The sequence below is a fragment of the Orycteropus afer genome, unplaced genomic scaffold (assembly GCF_000298275.1).
Source record: "Orycteropus afer afer isolate SDZICR_OR568_19922 unplaced genomic scaffold, OryAfe1.0 scaffold00545, whole genome shotgun sequence".
Taxonomy (NCBI): domain Eukaryota; kingdom Metazoa; phylum Chordata; class Mammalia; order Tubulidentata; family Orycteropodidae; genus Orycteropus; species Orycteropus afer.
The window spans coordinates 915,440-928,686 of NW_006922132.1; the positions used below are offsets into that span (position 1 = coordinate 915,440).

Below are 13,247 nucleotides of genomic sequence, written 5' to 3' on the forward strand. Positions count from 1 at the left end.
CACAAGTAGCACAATTGTACAGATGAAAAATCTGAGGCCCAGAGGGGCTAAATAACTACCTAAGATCACACAGCAAGGAAACAGCAAGGCTGATCTTTCCATCCAGTTTTTCTGCTTCCAAGGCCAGTGCTTTTTCTACTACATGTTACCACTGTCAGGCCTGGCCCTAAAGCCAGGTGATAGGCACTGCCTGGCCTTTGTGTCCGACCCATGCAGAGGAATTCCACCAGGTACCGAGGGCTGGAACTCTCAGAGAGAAACTGGAAATGTAGCATGGGGATTTTTATTTCATTAGGCCAGTTGCCAAGTGTGGTGAGAGTTGGGTTGGAGGGTAGGAGGCAGATATTTTTCCTTTCCTAATTAATATTGTGTTGTGAGGCTTTTGTCAGCACCTCGTTAGAATACTAGAATGATGACTGCAAGAACCAGACTTGAGCAGAAAAGCAGGTCTTGGATTCCTGTCAGGAGCCAGGACCCTGATCTTGCACATTACACTGTGCTTAAGGATGTCCCTCTCTGTTTCTTAAACCATCTAATGGGGAGTGAAGATCTCCTCCTTTCAGATGTTGTTCCCCAAATACTTCCCATGAATTCATACATCTTTGAAATGTAAAACAGCTTGTTGGGACTCACTCCATAAACCTTCTATGGAACTCAGTTCTCAAGCCCTTCTCTTGTCCAGTTCACCTGATCAAAGCTTCCCATGTTTTTCAGCTCTGACCCCTTAGCTACCTCCTCCTTCCTAAGATGTCCACCAAGCTACACAATGATAAAGACATAGAGTTTTGTGAAAAGTCACTTTGTCCCTGCCTCTGCCTTCAACAGGCCCACCCTTGGATTGCTATATTGGCCATCTACTAATTGGGTGCCCATGTGTACACATGTCCAGATTTCTATTTACCTCTAGATTTGTCTTATCAAAGACAGGTATCACTTCTATTTTTAAAACCACCAAAGAATTTCCCACCCCAGGAGGGCACCCATTCTAGCAGCCCAATTCCATTTCTACTTTCTAGGTCCAATTCTTTTCCATTTCTTTCCATCTATAATTCATCTTTCCACTTGATTCAACCATTCAATTGTTCATTCAACAACTATCTATCAAGTACTTTCATCTTTCTAGACACAATTACAGTACAGTATATCAAGAGAATGATGAATTGTCCTCAAAAACTCAGTGCCGTCAAGTCAGATCTGACTCATAGCGAAACCTCCGTGGGTTTCTAAGGTGGTATCACTACAGAAGTAGATTGCCCAACCTTCCTTTCAAGGAGTGGTTGGTGGGTTTGAACTGCCAGCCTTCTGGTTAGCAGTCAAGTGCTTTAGGCACTACACTACCAGAGCTCCCATGGATGGTCCTAGAGAGTTGCAAAATGTATAGTGATTAAAAGTACAAACTGTAAAGACACATGGCCTGGGTTCTGATCCTAGTTCCTTTACTCACTAGCTGTGCAATTATGGCAATTTACTTAACCTCTCTGGGTCTTAGTTTCATCACTTGTAAAATGGAGATACTGATAGCAATTATCTCCAGTGGTCGTTGTAAGCATCATAAGAACTTCCTTGGGGGCTTTTTTTTTTAGGATTAAATGAAATGCTGTATGTAATATGGCTAGGACAGAGCCTGGAGAGGAGGCAGTATCCAAGAGTGGTGTTTCTTGGCCTTTCCACTGCATTGGTGAGAGAGAGAGAGAGAGAAGAAAGCCACATAGTCATGGTCTCCTGAGAACTTGGCTCTTTTAACAAATGGACAAAGGTAGGTGTACTTGACCTGTCCCACAGAGTAAGAACATTAAACCTACTGGAGAAGGCCAGGGGGAAGTAACTATAAAGGGGAAGAATATGGAAGAAACCATAAAGGAAACCTCTCTGGATGAACTTCTACTGCATAATGGAATGGAAAGAGCATTGGACCAGGAGGCAAGAGTATAGAAGTCTAGTTTCACTCTGCAAAAGGCTTGGTGTTTGCCCTTGAGTAAGACCCCTCCCACTCTAATCCCCAGCCTCGGCTTCAGTTTCCTTATGTGAAAAATGAGCACGTAAATCCTCCAAAAAGTCCTTCCAATAGTAAGATTCTTGGGTCCTAAACAAAGGCAGTTTCTAGCAATAGCATTAGCAGGAGCCTGGCCATGGGAGACTTACAGATATCACTCAGTGACAACCTGGTGGCTCCATACAACCTTCCCCAGCTGTCTCCTTGAATGAACTCTCTATTTGACAGCCCACTACTTCCACAAGTAGTTCCACTTAATTTTTCCTCAGCACTTCTACGCCGGACTTCAGCAGCTATCCTACAGAGAGACGTGTATGTGGAGGGGAAGGGGCACCAGGGAGCAGCACTGGCAGGTACTTACCGCAGGCCCAGTGAAGGGTACATGATCACAGTTCTCCTGCCATGACTGATTGAGGCTCTGGGCAAACTCTTGGAAGAAAGCATGGGACTGGTTGAAAATAGAAAATCCCAGGATGTTGACACGATCATCCACAAGGCTGTCCATTCTCTGGAGTGAGAACTCCTGGAAACACCCAGCAATCAGAAACAGAGATCAGTATTAGGAAGGGAAGAAGTGTAGGGATGAATTTTGCTGGAGCACATCTGAGTATCTCAGTGTACCCCAGAAAACACTTACTGACCACCTACCCTGTGCCAGGTACTCTGCTAGCTACTAGGGATATAGATGTAACTAAGAGTGAGTTTTCTGGTAGCTCACAATGTCATGGAGAGAAAGAGATAAACAGAATCTCCAATAAAGGTATGTACAAGATGGAGACAGGATTGTGTCTAAGATGTGACACTTGAGGTGAATCCAAAAGGCTATATAGGCATTTTTCTTGGTGGAAAATATGAATGGAGAAAGGTTATTCCAGACAGAAGTCACCATGTATGCAAAGGCATGGAGGTGGGAAAATGTGTGGTACATTCAGTGAGCTGCAAGTGATGCACTTTGATGGAACTATTGCTCCTTAAAGCGTGGTCCACAGAATACCTGCCATCAGAATTACCCAGGGTTTCTTGGAAAAAAAAGAAGGAGAAAAGGTGACGATTCCTGCACACCACCTACCACCAACTGAATGTGGAATCTTCAGAACTAAGGCCTGGGAAAATGAGCCAATTAAAACCCTATGGATCACAACATATCATTTTCTGATACAATGCTTCAAGATGAGCCCCTTAGGGTGTAAGGCACTCACAATACACAGTGGTTGTAACAATAGTCTTAAGCATACCAGTGATCATGAAGATGATATAGGATCAGCAATGTTCTGTTCTGTGATACATATGTTGCCACGAGTCATTTGATGGCAACTAACAACAACAGCAAGGCCCCAACATCTGGATGTTCAATAAGTCCCTTGGTCTTACGCACATCAAATTTCGGAGCCATTGGGCTAGTGCAGCATGGTGTCTAAGGCATTTGACTGCTAACCAGAAGGCTGGAGGTTCAAACCCACCATCCACTCCTTGAAAGGAAGGTTGCACAATCTACTTCCATAGTGATACTGCCTCGGAAATCTAAGGAGGTGTCGCTATGAGTAGGATCCAACTCGACGGCACTGAATTTGGTTTGTATTTTTGGGGCTAGAGCACAGGATGCTTGAGGGTGGGAGAGGGCAAAATGGTGGTAAAAAATGAGGCTGGAGAGGTAGGCAAGGGCCAAAGTATGAGTGCCTGGATGCCACTGTGGGGAGCTGGCACTCGGATCTCAAGGTGACAGGACCCAAGAGCACTATCAGCATAGGAGTGACAAAATCAAATTTACTTTCTAAGAAACTCACCCTGGAGGTCTTTGGGTAGGGGTGTGCCTTTTTTATTATTATTTTGTCGCTCATTTAACAAATAAATTAGTGCCTATTGTATGCCAAGCTTGGTAAGGCAGAGGGTCAACGAAAGAGGAGAAGGCCTTCAAAGAGGGGAAGGCCTTCAACGAGATGGATTGACACAGTGGCTGCAACAATGGGTTCAAGTATAGCAAGGATCATAGAGCTGGTGTGGGATTGGGCAGTGTTTCGTTCTGCTGTGCATGGGGTCGCTATGAGTCGGAAATGACTCGACGGCACCTAACAACAACAACATTGTATGCTAGATATTGGTCTAAGCAGAGAGGGTATGAACAAGAGATAAACAATTCCTACTTTCACGGAGCTTGCAGACTCCTGCAGGATGCAAAACTCCAAACCAAACTCACTGCCACTGAGTCAATTCTGAGTCATAGTGACCCTCATTGGGTTTCCAAGGCTGTCTATATTTATGGAAGCAGAGTGCCTCATCTTTCTTCTGCAGTGCAGCATGGGGTTCCAACTGCTGACCTGCTTAGCAGCCAAATATGACTTAATCACTACACCACCAAGGCTCCTTCCTGGAGGAGGCAAACAGTAAGTAAACAAATAAATACACATAATTTCATATTGCTATGGGGGAATACAGCAGGGACTGCAGTCAGAGAAGCCCCATCTAGGGCAGAGACACTTGGAAGCTCAAGCAAATTCTCCCAGCAACCTATGGTCCTTATCCAATCACTATGCTGTGGCCAAGTGTTAGCATAGTAAGCTAAAACCTATGAGTGTGAGTCATCAAGGCCTGCTAGTGATGCAGTAAGAACTCACTTTCTCAGGCACAGCTGAACCCAGAGCCCTGGACCTCCAAGGCCCTCACTTGGCACTACACAGGGAAACTAAGTAGAAATTGTGGATTATTCAGCCCACCAATCCCCACTCCTAGAAAACTGCCTTCAAATGTGAGCCAGATCATAGTCTGACACTGAAGTAGCATTCATCACACAGCCATTATCAGTGCCTTGCACATAACTCTGTGCCCCATGGACACACATTACTTACAGACCTCATCAACAACTCAACCTGACACGACAGATGGCAGGTGCCTTGGGCTTACTTTCTGGCCAGGCAGAAACATTGCTTTCCTTTAGTTGGTCTCCTTTTCTTAAGATTTAGCTCTTCCAGAATGTGTTCCCTTAAACAGCCAACTATACAAGACCAAACAATCAACAGTTACCCAAAAGCAAAGAAGAGAAGTCAAGGAAGGGCAGGGAAGCCAGATAAATAGAAACAGAACAAACAGAATGGAAATAATGAGAATGCTGACACATTGTAAAAATTGTAACCAATGTCATCATACAATTTGAACAAAAATAGGAACCCAATTTACTATATAAACTTTCACCAAAAACAGAATAAAATGTTAAAAAAAAAAAAAAAACCCAACAACTTAACTCCCGGTGGCAGCCCCCTGCAGGTTCATTCACCCAGGCCTGAGGCTGCTGGCCCTAGTACCCCTGCATGGGGCCTGGCCTCATTAGCTTCAGCTTGCAAAGTGGAGTTACAAAGACTCCTCTGGAGCCACCAACCCCTGACAAAAGTGGAGTTAGATTAGGATTAAGTGTATTTTGGATACTGCCACATTCCCATTAGTGGAACACAGACATTAACAGAGAATATATTGATTCATAGAGCTGATATTATCTCCTGTTTCTCTAACGGAGCAGCTGCCCATGTGCTGTGGGCGATCAGCAGGCAGGAGGGGGCAGATGGCTGATGAGGAGAGATACGTCTGGCAATGGTGAGCCTGCTGAGGTACAGAGCAGGCTGCTGCAGGGCTACCAAGGGCCCTCACCAGCCATGGTTGGTGTGGTGGGAGCTGAAAACTGTCTCCTCTTCCTTGGTGCCCTTGTTAATGTGGGCAGTTCATCACCCCACCTCTGTTCTCTCCCCAGTCACAAAGCCAGATAACTGGAGGCCCATTTCAAGAAAGTTCTGATATCTTGGATGTCCACAGACTCACAGTGGCAATAGTGGTGATAGAGTGGATAAGGTCTTTGTGTTCAAATCCAGGTTCTATACCATAGTAGCTGTGTGTCCTTAAGTAAGTTCCTTAACCTCTCTGGCTTCAGATCCTCATTCTATAAAATGGGAACAATAATCCAGATAGGATGTTTCAATAAACAAATGAGATGTTGTATGCAAAAGGCTTATCATCATATCTGGCAATGAGAGGCGCTCAATATATTAAGGAGCTCTGGTGGCACTGTGGTTAAAGCATTGGGCTGCTACTCAAAGGATCAGCAATTTGAACCTACCAGACACTCTGTGGGAGAAAGATGTGGCAATCTGCTTCCATAAAGAAGCCTTGGAAACCCCATGGGACAGTTCTATTCTGTCCTGTAGAGTCACTATGAGTCAACATATGGTAGTAACTAGAATATTACTGTGAGATTTTGGGAAGCTTCTAGTACTCTTTCTTTAGTTTCACTTGTCTTGGAAATCTGAATTAGAAAGGTGTTTCCTTAAAATGCCTGTTATGGGCAGAGTAAGAATAAATGAGTTAATTACAGATACTTACAGACAGTCCATCCAGAAGTCAGCCAGTCTGTCTCTCTGTCTTTTAATTCCTACCTTCTTATCCCTCAATTATATCCTATTTTCAAAGGTTCCTTGAGATAAAAAGATTCCAGGAGATTCCTTGATAATTCATTCTATTTATAATGACTCATGGGAAAGAGTGTAAGAGACAAAAAAGTGTGTTCTCTTATTATAATTTCCCAGAGAACTCTAGGATTTTGCTCCCCGAGCATCCTTACAGTAAGGAAAATCTTTTTTTCTGTGTAAATTTAGACTTTCCTGCTGCTATTAAAGAGTTTCTAAAAGAACATGGGAAATAGCTGACCATAATCAGTTTATAAACAACACAGATCTTTTAAGCCAGTATTTTCCCAAGAGCACTCCTTGGGACATTAGCCTTCCATGAGATGTTAACTGAAATTTTATGAAAACAAGGCTCCATGTTCAAATAAGGTTAGAAAACATTGCATATTATACCCAGTTTTTCGAGATTCACAATGCACCACATATGAAAGACTGAAAGAAGTTCTTCAGTGAAGCATCTTGTTTAATTGTGTTTAACTCAGCATTTCCCACTGTATTGATCATGGAACACTAATCCTCCTCGCCTTCACCCTGAAACCCAGAAGTGTCTCACAGTAGTGTTCCCCAGAACATAATTTGGGAAATGCCACTCTTAACATATTCAGGGAAATAATCAACTGACCAGTTGCTGCAAAGTTGCTTCTCACTCACGGTGACCCCATGCATGTCAGAGCAGGGTTTTCAATGGCTGACAATTGCCAAGCCTTTCCTCTGAGGTACCTCTGAGTGGACTCGAATTGTCAATTTTTTGGCTGGCAGCCAAGCATATTAACATTTGCATCACCCAGGGACTTCAGGGAAATGTACCATAAACATAAAAAATGGAGCGGGCTATTTCAAGAAATTAAAAGTCATTTGTTTTTTGCTGCCACCCATAAGCTCTAAAAATGCACACCTGGCTCACTAAGAAGACATACCTAGCTCACTAATTAAGAATGCCCACCTGGCTCACTCAGGTTCCCTGTGTCCCCTACCCCAACCTTAGCCACACTGCCTGGCTGGCTATGACCTTCGGAAATGAGAGTCCAAGGATGGGAAAGGGCTGGCTGTGGAGCATGGGGTGGAGCAGGCTCTCAGGGGGAGCTTCATTGTATTTTTGTTAATGGGCAGGAAAGGGTAATCCTAAGGTTCCACTGGGAGTGGATTTCTATTGTTCTGACATCAGGGGAGCAAGGGTGAAGAACATAGCAAATGGCTACCTGGTAGGGCTGAGTGGTGGAGAGAGACCAAGACCCAGATTTTTAACTATTCCAAGTGTGTATGGTTTTGGCAGCCCTCGTGTGGCTGTTACTTTTCCATGTACTGTTTCATCTAGTCAGTTTCTGATTCCTGTCAAATTTATCTCCATGTGTGGCCTCTCTCTCCAATGGGCTGTGTGTTCCTGGAGAGCAGCAATATGTCTGTCTCATTTTTTAATGCACTGCACCTAGCATAATGCCTCATCCCTAGAAGCTGTTTGGTAAACGTTGGTTGAAGGGCTGTTCATTGAAGATGTTTCCATGCCTTGGGGTCCTCACTGTGCCCAACTCTGATCACTAACTTCACAGTCTTACGCCTACAGAAGGTGTAAGAATATGAGCAGAATTTATAACAACCCATGATTATCCCCCTGGCAGTCGCATCACTGAAGTTTGAAAAACAAATTCCAGACAGCTTATTTTCATGTCACTAGGCTTTCTCAAAAAAAAAAAAAAAAAAAAAAAGTGTGTGTGTGTGCGTGTGTGTGTATTGTTGTGTCTACAATGTTTACAGGGAACCAGATGAGTACAGTTGAAGGTCAGGTAAGTTATATGTGCATACAGAGGGATGTTACCTTGGGATGACGGGCGTTTTGAATAGGGTCTGGAAGAAATGCCTCAAAGATGATGGCTTGAGAGCAATTGGAAAGATCACCATGAGTGGTACAGCTTCTGCTGAGTGCTCCTTACTTCCTCCAGCAAGTGTGACATTTCCAATTTCCTCATTTATAAACACACATTTATTCACTGGTCAGTTGTAGGGGACTTTTCAAGGATCCACAGCTTATTCTTCCACTTGGGCTGGCAGGCAATGGTTGGCCATGAGTACAAGGCTGAGTTGGAGATGGGTCCAGGGAAATAGAGGTTCCAGGTCTTTGGAAGACTTATTGGAGGGCAAGAAGGAAAAGAGGGCTTGGGAAGCTGGTGTCTGAGAGTGTGATGGCAATGCTTCACACCACATAAGGCCTAAGTAGCAAAAAGCACACAATTGTGGCACCAAGCATTTGGGAGGGTGGAGATGAGGTTAATTAAGGGTGAGCAGATGCCATGGGCAGCTTCTGTATAGAAGAAGAAAAAGAGATGCTTCCTCTGAGGTGTGGGGGTCTTTCAGCCTGGGCTGAGCAGCCAGGTTCCATCAATAGGCGCTGGTGTTAGAGAGTCAATCCTTAGGGCAGGACAATGTTGGTCAACTAGAGCTAAAAGTGTTAAGAGCTTGTAATTATCCAGACTCAGCTCCTCAGCTTGACTTTAAGGTGAAAGCAGAAAAACTAAAACACAGGTCAAGACCATGTGCTTGAATCAAGTCCACTTCCTAACCCTTCACCACCTAGGCCAGGAAAAATGGGAGACAGGGGAAGTAGTCAAATTCAATCACTCTGTCCAACAGTCCCTTCTTTGTATTCCTAGCCTAGTATATGTATTACTATTCTCCTGGTAACCCAAGCTAGAAACTTCAAAGTCAGCCTCAGTTTCCTTCTCTTTTAATTTCACATCCAGTTAGTTTGCCAATTCCTGTCTAAATGTCTCTTGTATCTCCCCCTTCCTTCCCAGTCCCAACAAGTTAGGCTCTCATCACTTCTCCTTTGCAATAGCTGCATGATAACTGGTTTCTGTGTTTTCGATCTCTGTAGGCATGGCCACCATACTGCATAGCTCCCAGGTGCCATTTTTATTGATGATAATATGAATGGTGCCTCCTGGAGAAGTGCAACATGGCAGTCTCATCAGGATACAGTAGGATATAGTTGAAAGAACAGGCCTCATAGTAGGCTTGGGTCACTGGTTTGGTGACCTTAGAGAGGTCATTAACCTCTGAATTTCTGTTTGCTCACCTGTAAGACACAGGTAGTAACATTTACTTTGCAGAGGTGATCTTTGTAAAGCATACAGCAGGCACCCACTACGCTCTTTTCTCCAAGTGCAATTGGTCCTCCACACTGCCAGTGTTACTGCAGAAGGTGAGATGTCCCATTTCTCCTCCCTTCTCCTGGTCCCCATGCTACAGCTGAACCTTCTAAAGAGAAATATCTGGCCTGTGGGATTCTCCCTCCTTCTCTTCTCTTTCACTCTGCAAGAAGCTATTCATACCTACCTGTCAAACAAGAAAAGTTCTGCTAAATAAGTCACCATAGGTGATAATTGCTTGGTGTGGCTATTTACATAGAAACATCAGGTTTGAGTTGAAGTTCCAGATCTTCCAATCATTAATAATAATAACAAAATACTAATTATAGTAGTAATAACTACTACGATTCATTGACTGCCAACTGTGTGACAGGCAGAACTAAGCCTCTCACACAAATTATCTCATTTCATCTTTACAGCTGCCCTATGACATGAGAGTTATTATCATCATTTTATAGCTGAGAGGACTGAGACCCAGAGTGGTGAGGTGGCTCTCTCAAGGACACACGACTGGTAAACAAAAGGGTCCAGATTCAAACTCATATATATCTGACTTCAAAGCCATCGCTCTATGTTCTTGTTACCATTTCCTCATCAAGTATGTGACCTTGGTGTGTGGGGCGTTGAGGGTCAGACGTTCCATGAGCTCACTGTTAGTGTTATAAAATAACTAGCCAAGCTGAGTTAAAATTGATTTCCAAATACACATGTCAATGTAAGACTGGTGAGATGATGTGCATCTACAAAATGAATGATGGTGGGGTGAGCAAGTAAAGGGATTACAGAACATTAATGAAATCTCTGAGTGAGGAGGGTTTTAATTACAGAAGGATCTGGGGCTTCCTATGGGCTCCTGACTGAGCACCTGAACCAGTAGTGATCTTGAGACATGAGAGGGCTAAGATTTGCTCCATGTTGTGTGTGTTCAGCCTGAAGAACTGAGAGAAGGAATAAGAGCAAACACCAGGTGTAACATGTGGGGAAAAAATTAGAAATACATGGCATGTAATAGAAAACCTGTGTGGCTAAGATGGCATAGAGAAGTAAACTGTCAAAATGCAACTTCTTAAACTTGGCCAACTTCTGCTGAGAGTTGTCCAGGAGTGTTATCGACCTATTGTAAAATCTCTCTATTGGAGCCACAAATGCCCTCCCTGTTGACCTATGAACACACCCCTTGAAGGTAGAGTGGGACTTGTCTTGCTCATTGATGAAGCCCCAGCACCTAGAGAAAATCAGTAAAACCAAAAGTCTTTCTTTGGTTTAATTAACTGATTAGGAGAACAATTTTGCTGGAGATAATGGGTATGATTTTGAAGTTATAGAATTTTAAATCATATACTGTCTATTAGTATTTCATCTTAAATTTTCCTCTCTGAAAAAAAAATATTTAAAAAAAAAAAATCTCTTCAAAAACCAAACATTCATGGAAACAATTAGTCCTAGTGACTGGTACACCATGTGACCCACAGGCTATACAACTATGAGACCAGAAGAACTAGATGATGCCTGGCTACCACTGTCAACCACTCAGAGGGGGATCTATGTAGGAGATCCTGGAAAGAGAAAGAGAACAAAGTGGAACAAAACTCAAAATCATTTGGAAAAACATAAAAGGGGGGGACCAGATTTGCTGGTTTGACAGAGCCTAGTGGAACCACTGAGACTATGGACCCTAGCTGCCCTTCAGGTCTGGAATTGAACTCACACCTGTGGCTTCCAGCCAAACAAGACAGGCATATGAGTTGAACATTTACATCAGGTGGACACACTCCATGGAGAGAACAATCATGGAAGAAAGAAGGGCTGTTTATGCACAGGGAGACAGCTCAGGGGGCAGGAGTGCATGGAGGGATGGACACAGGGAAGAGGTGACTATTGGGAGGAAGTGGGAAGGGAGCTGTTGCATTGGGGTAAATTATAGTCAATGTCATGAGACAATGTGTGTGTGAACTGCTATATGGAAAGTGAATTTGCTCTGTAAACTTTCACCCAAATCACAGTAAAAAATATAAATAATAAATCTCTTCAGTTTTATTTCTTTTCATTAGATAACTTTCTTCATTATAAAATGGAGACAATAATACTTCCCTATGTTGTTATGGGGCTCAAAAGAGATAATATATACAAAAGTGCTGTGTAGACTGGAAATATGATACAGACATCTTGAGTCACTAGTAGTACTGCAAAAAAACCCAAACTCAACTGTCATCAAGTTGAATCTGACTCATAGCAACCCACATTGGGTTTCCAAGGCTGTAAATCTTTACAGAAGCAGACTGCCTTATTTTTCTCCCATGGAGCGGCTGGTGGTTCAACACTGACCTTGTGTTTAGCAGACAAATGCGTTAACCAAGGCACCACCAAAGCTCCTTACTAGAGATATTACTAGTAACAATAAAATAACTCAGGAAATGAATTTCTCATGTTCTTTCAGGCAATGAAGAAGATAGGATGGCAAGGGAGCCTCTCTGAAGCCTAGAAGATTATGCTACATAGTTGGCCATCTCCCTGCTTCCACATAAGGCCATTGGTCCTAGTGGGTCCAAGAACCTTAACTGCCCCTTTCTTGTCAGACTACAGATGCCATATAAAAGGTGCCATCCAAAAGTGCCTGTACAAAAAAAAAAAAAAAAACTCACTGTTGTCGAGTCAGTTCCAACTCATAGCACCCCCTCCTTGGTTTTCTGAGGCAGTATCTCTACAGATGTAGACTGTCCAGTCTCCCTTCCAAGGAGTGGCTGGTGGGTTTGAACCACTAGCCTTGTGGTTAGTAGTCAAGTGTCTTAGGCACTACACAACCAGAACTCCTAAAGGCACCTATAGCCCCCAGAAACCCTCCAAATTCTGCAGTCTGGGCCCAGCTAACTGCCCTCATTACAGGCCTTTTACTCCAGAACTGATTGTTATTCTCCATCACCCCCTGGAAGTGGTACTTGGAATAGTCCCTTGCATCTTGGCTGCCTTCACCCAAGACTCAGACTCTGAGCTCCTCTGCTCTATGCTCAGCCCTGACTTCAGGATCTGCCTTGGCAGTGCCCTGGTCCCTAAACATCTGAGAGGGGAGGCCAACAGCTTTTATATCACCTGAATAGCAACTAACTTACTGGGTGCCAATTTATTGTTGAGTATAACAATATTAACTGTTTTCATTGGTGTGGTTCTACATACTTTACAAAGCATTTTCTTCTCTCTGTTTTGATCCTCACAACCACACTTGGAGCTAGAGAGTATAGCTTTTACTCATACTCTCATTTGATGGAAGAAGAAACTGAGGTGCCTAAGTATTAAATCTCTTTCCCAAAAGACAGATATGGGATTAAGATCCAAGTACTTGGCAGACAAGATAAGTGCTTACTCTACTCTTTTCAATCGCTCAGCACCAGGCTAGGGCACAGGAGACACCGTGTACATAAATGGTGTGTACACTCCCCCTTCACTGAGATTGTTAATGTCTTGCAACCTAAAATGTTCTTACATTTTAAGTGAGTATTGAGAATGTCAGAAGATTCCAATTTCTTAACTTATTGTTATGAAGCTAGAGTGGGGGAATATATTCTTAGGATTGTATCACTGCCTAAACTTGAACTAATCTTTGCACTAAAATCTGTTTCCCTCTCTTGGTTCCTGATCTGTGAATATGAATACCACAGTCCACCTGTCATT

At 43.3% G+C, this 13,247-nt stretch overlaps 1 protein-coding gene across 1 annotated transcript in view; it reads right to left on the reverse strand.

Moving 5' to 3' along the window:
• The window catches only part of GRIK4 (glutamate ionotropic receptor kainate type subunit 4), a 236,032-nt gene that overhangs the window by 142,107 nt on the left and 80,678 nt on the right, over positions 1-13,247 (reverse strand). The window contains exon 6 of the mRNA XM_007955908.2: positions 2,355-2,516. Within this exon, the coding sequence (XP_007954099.2) occupies positions 2,355-2,516 (162 nt within the window). The remainder of the gene's footprint in view (positions 1-2,354; positions 2,517-13,247) is intronic.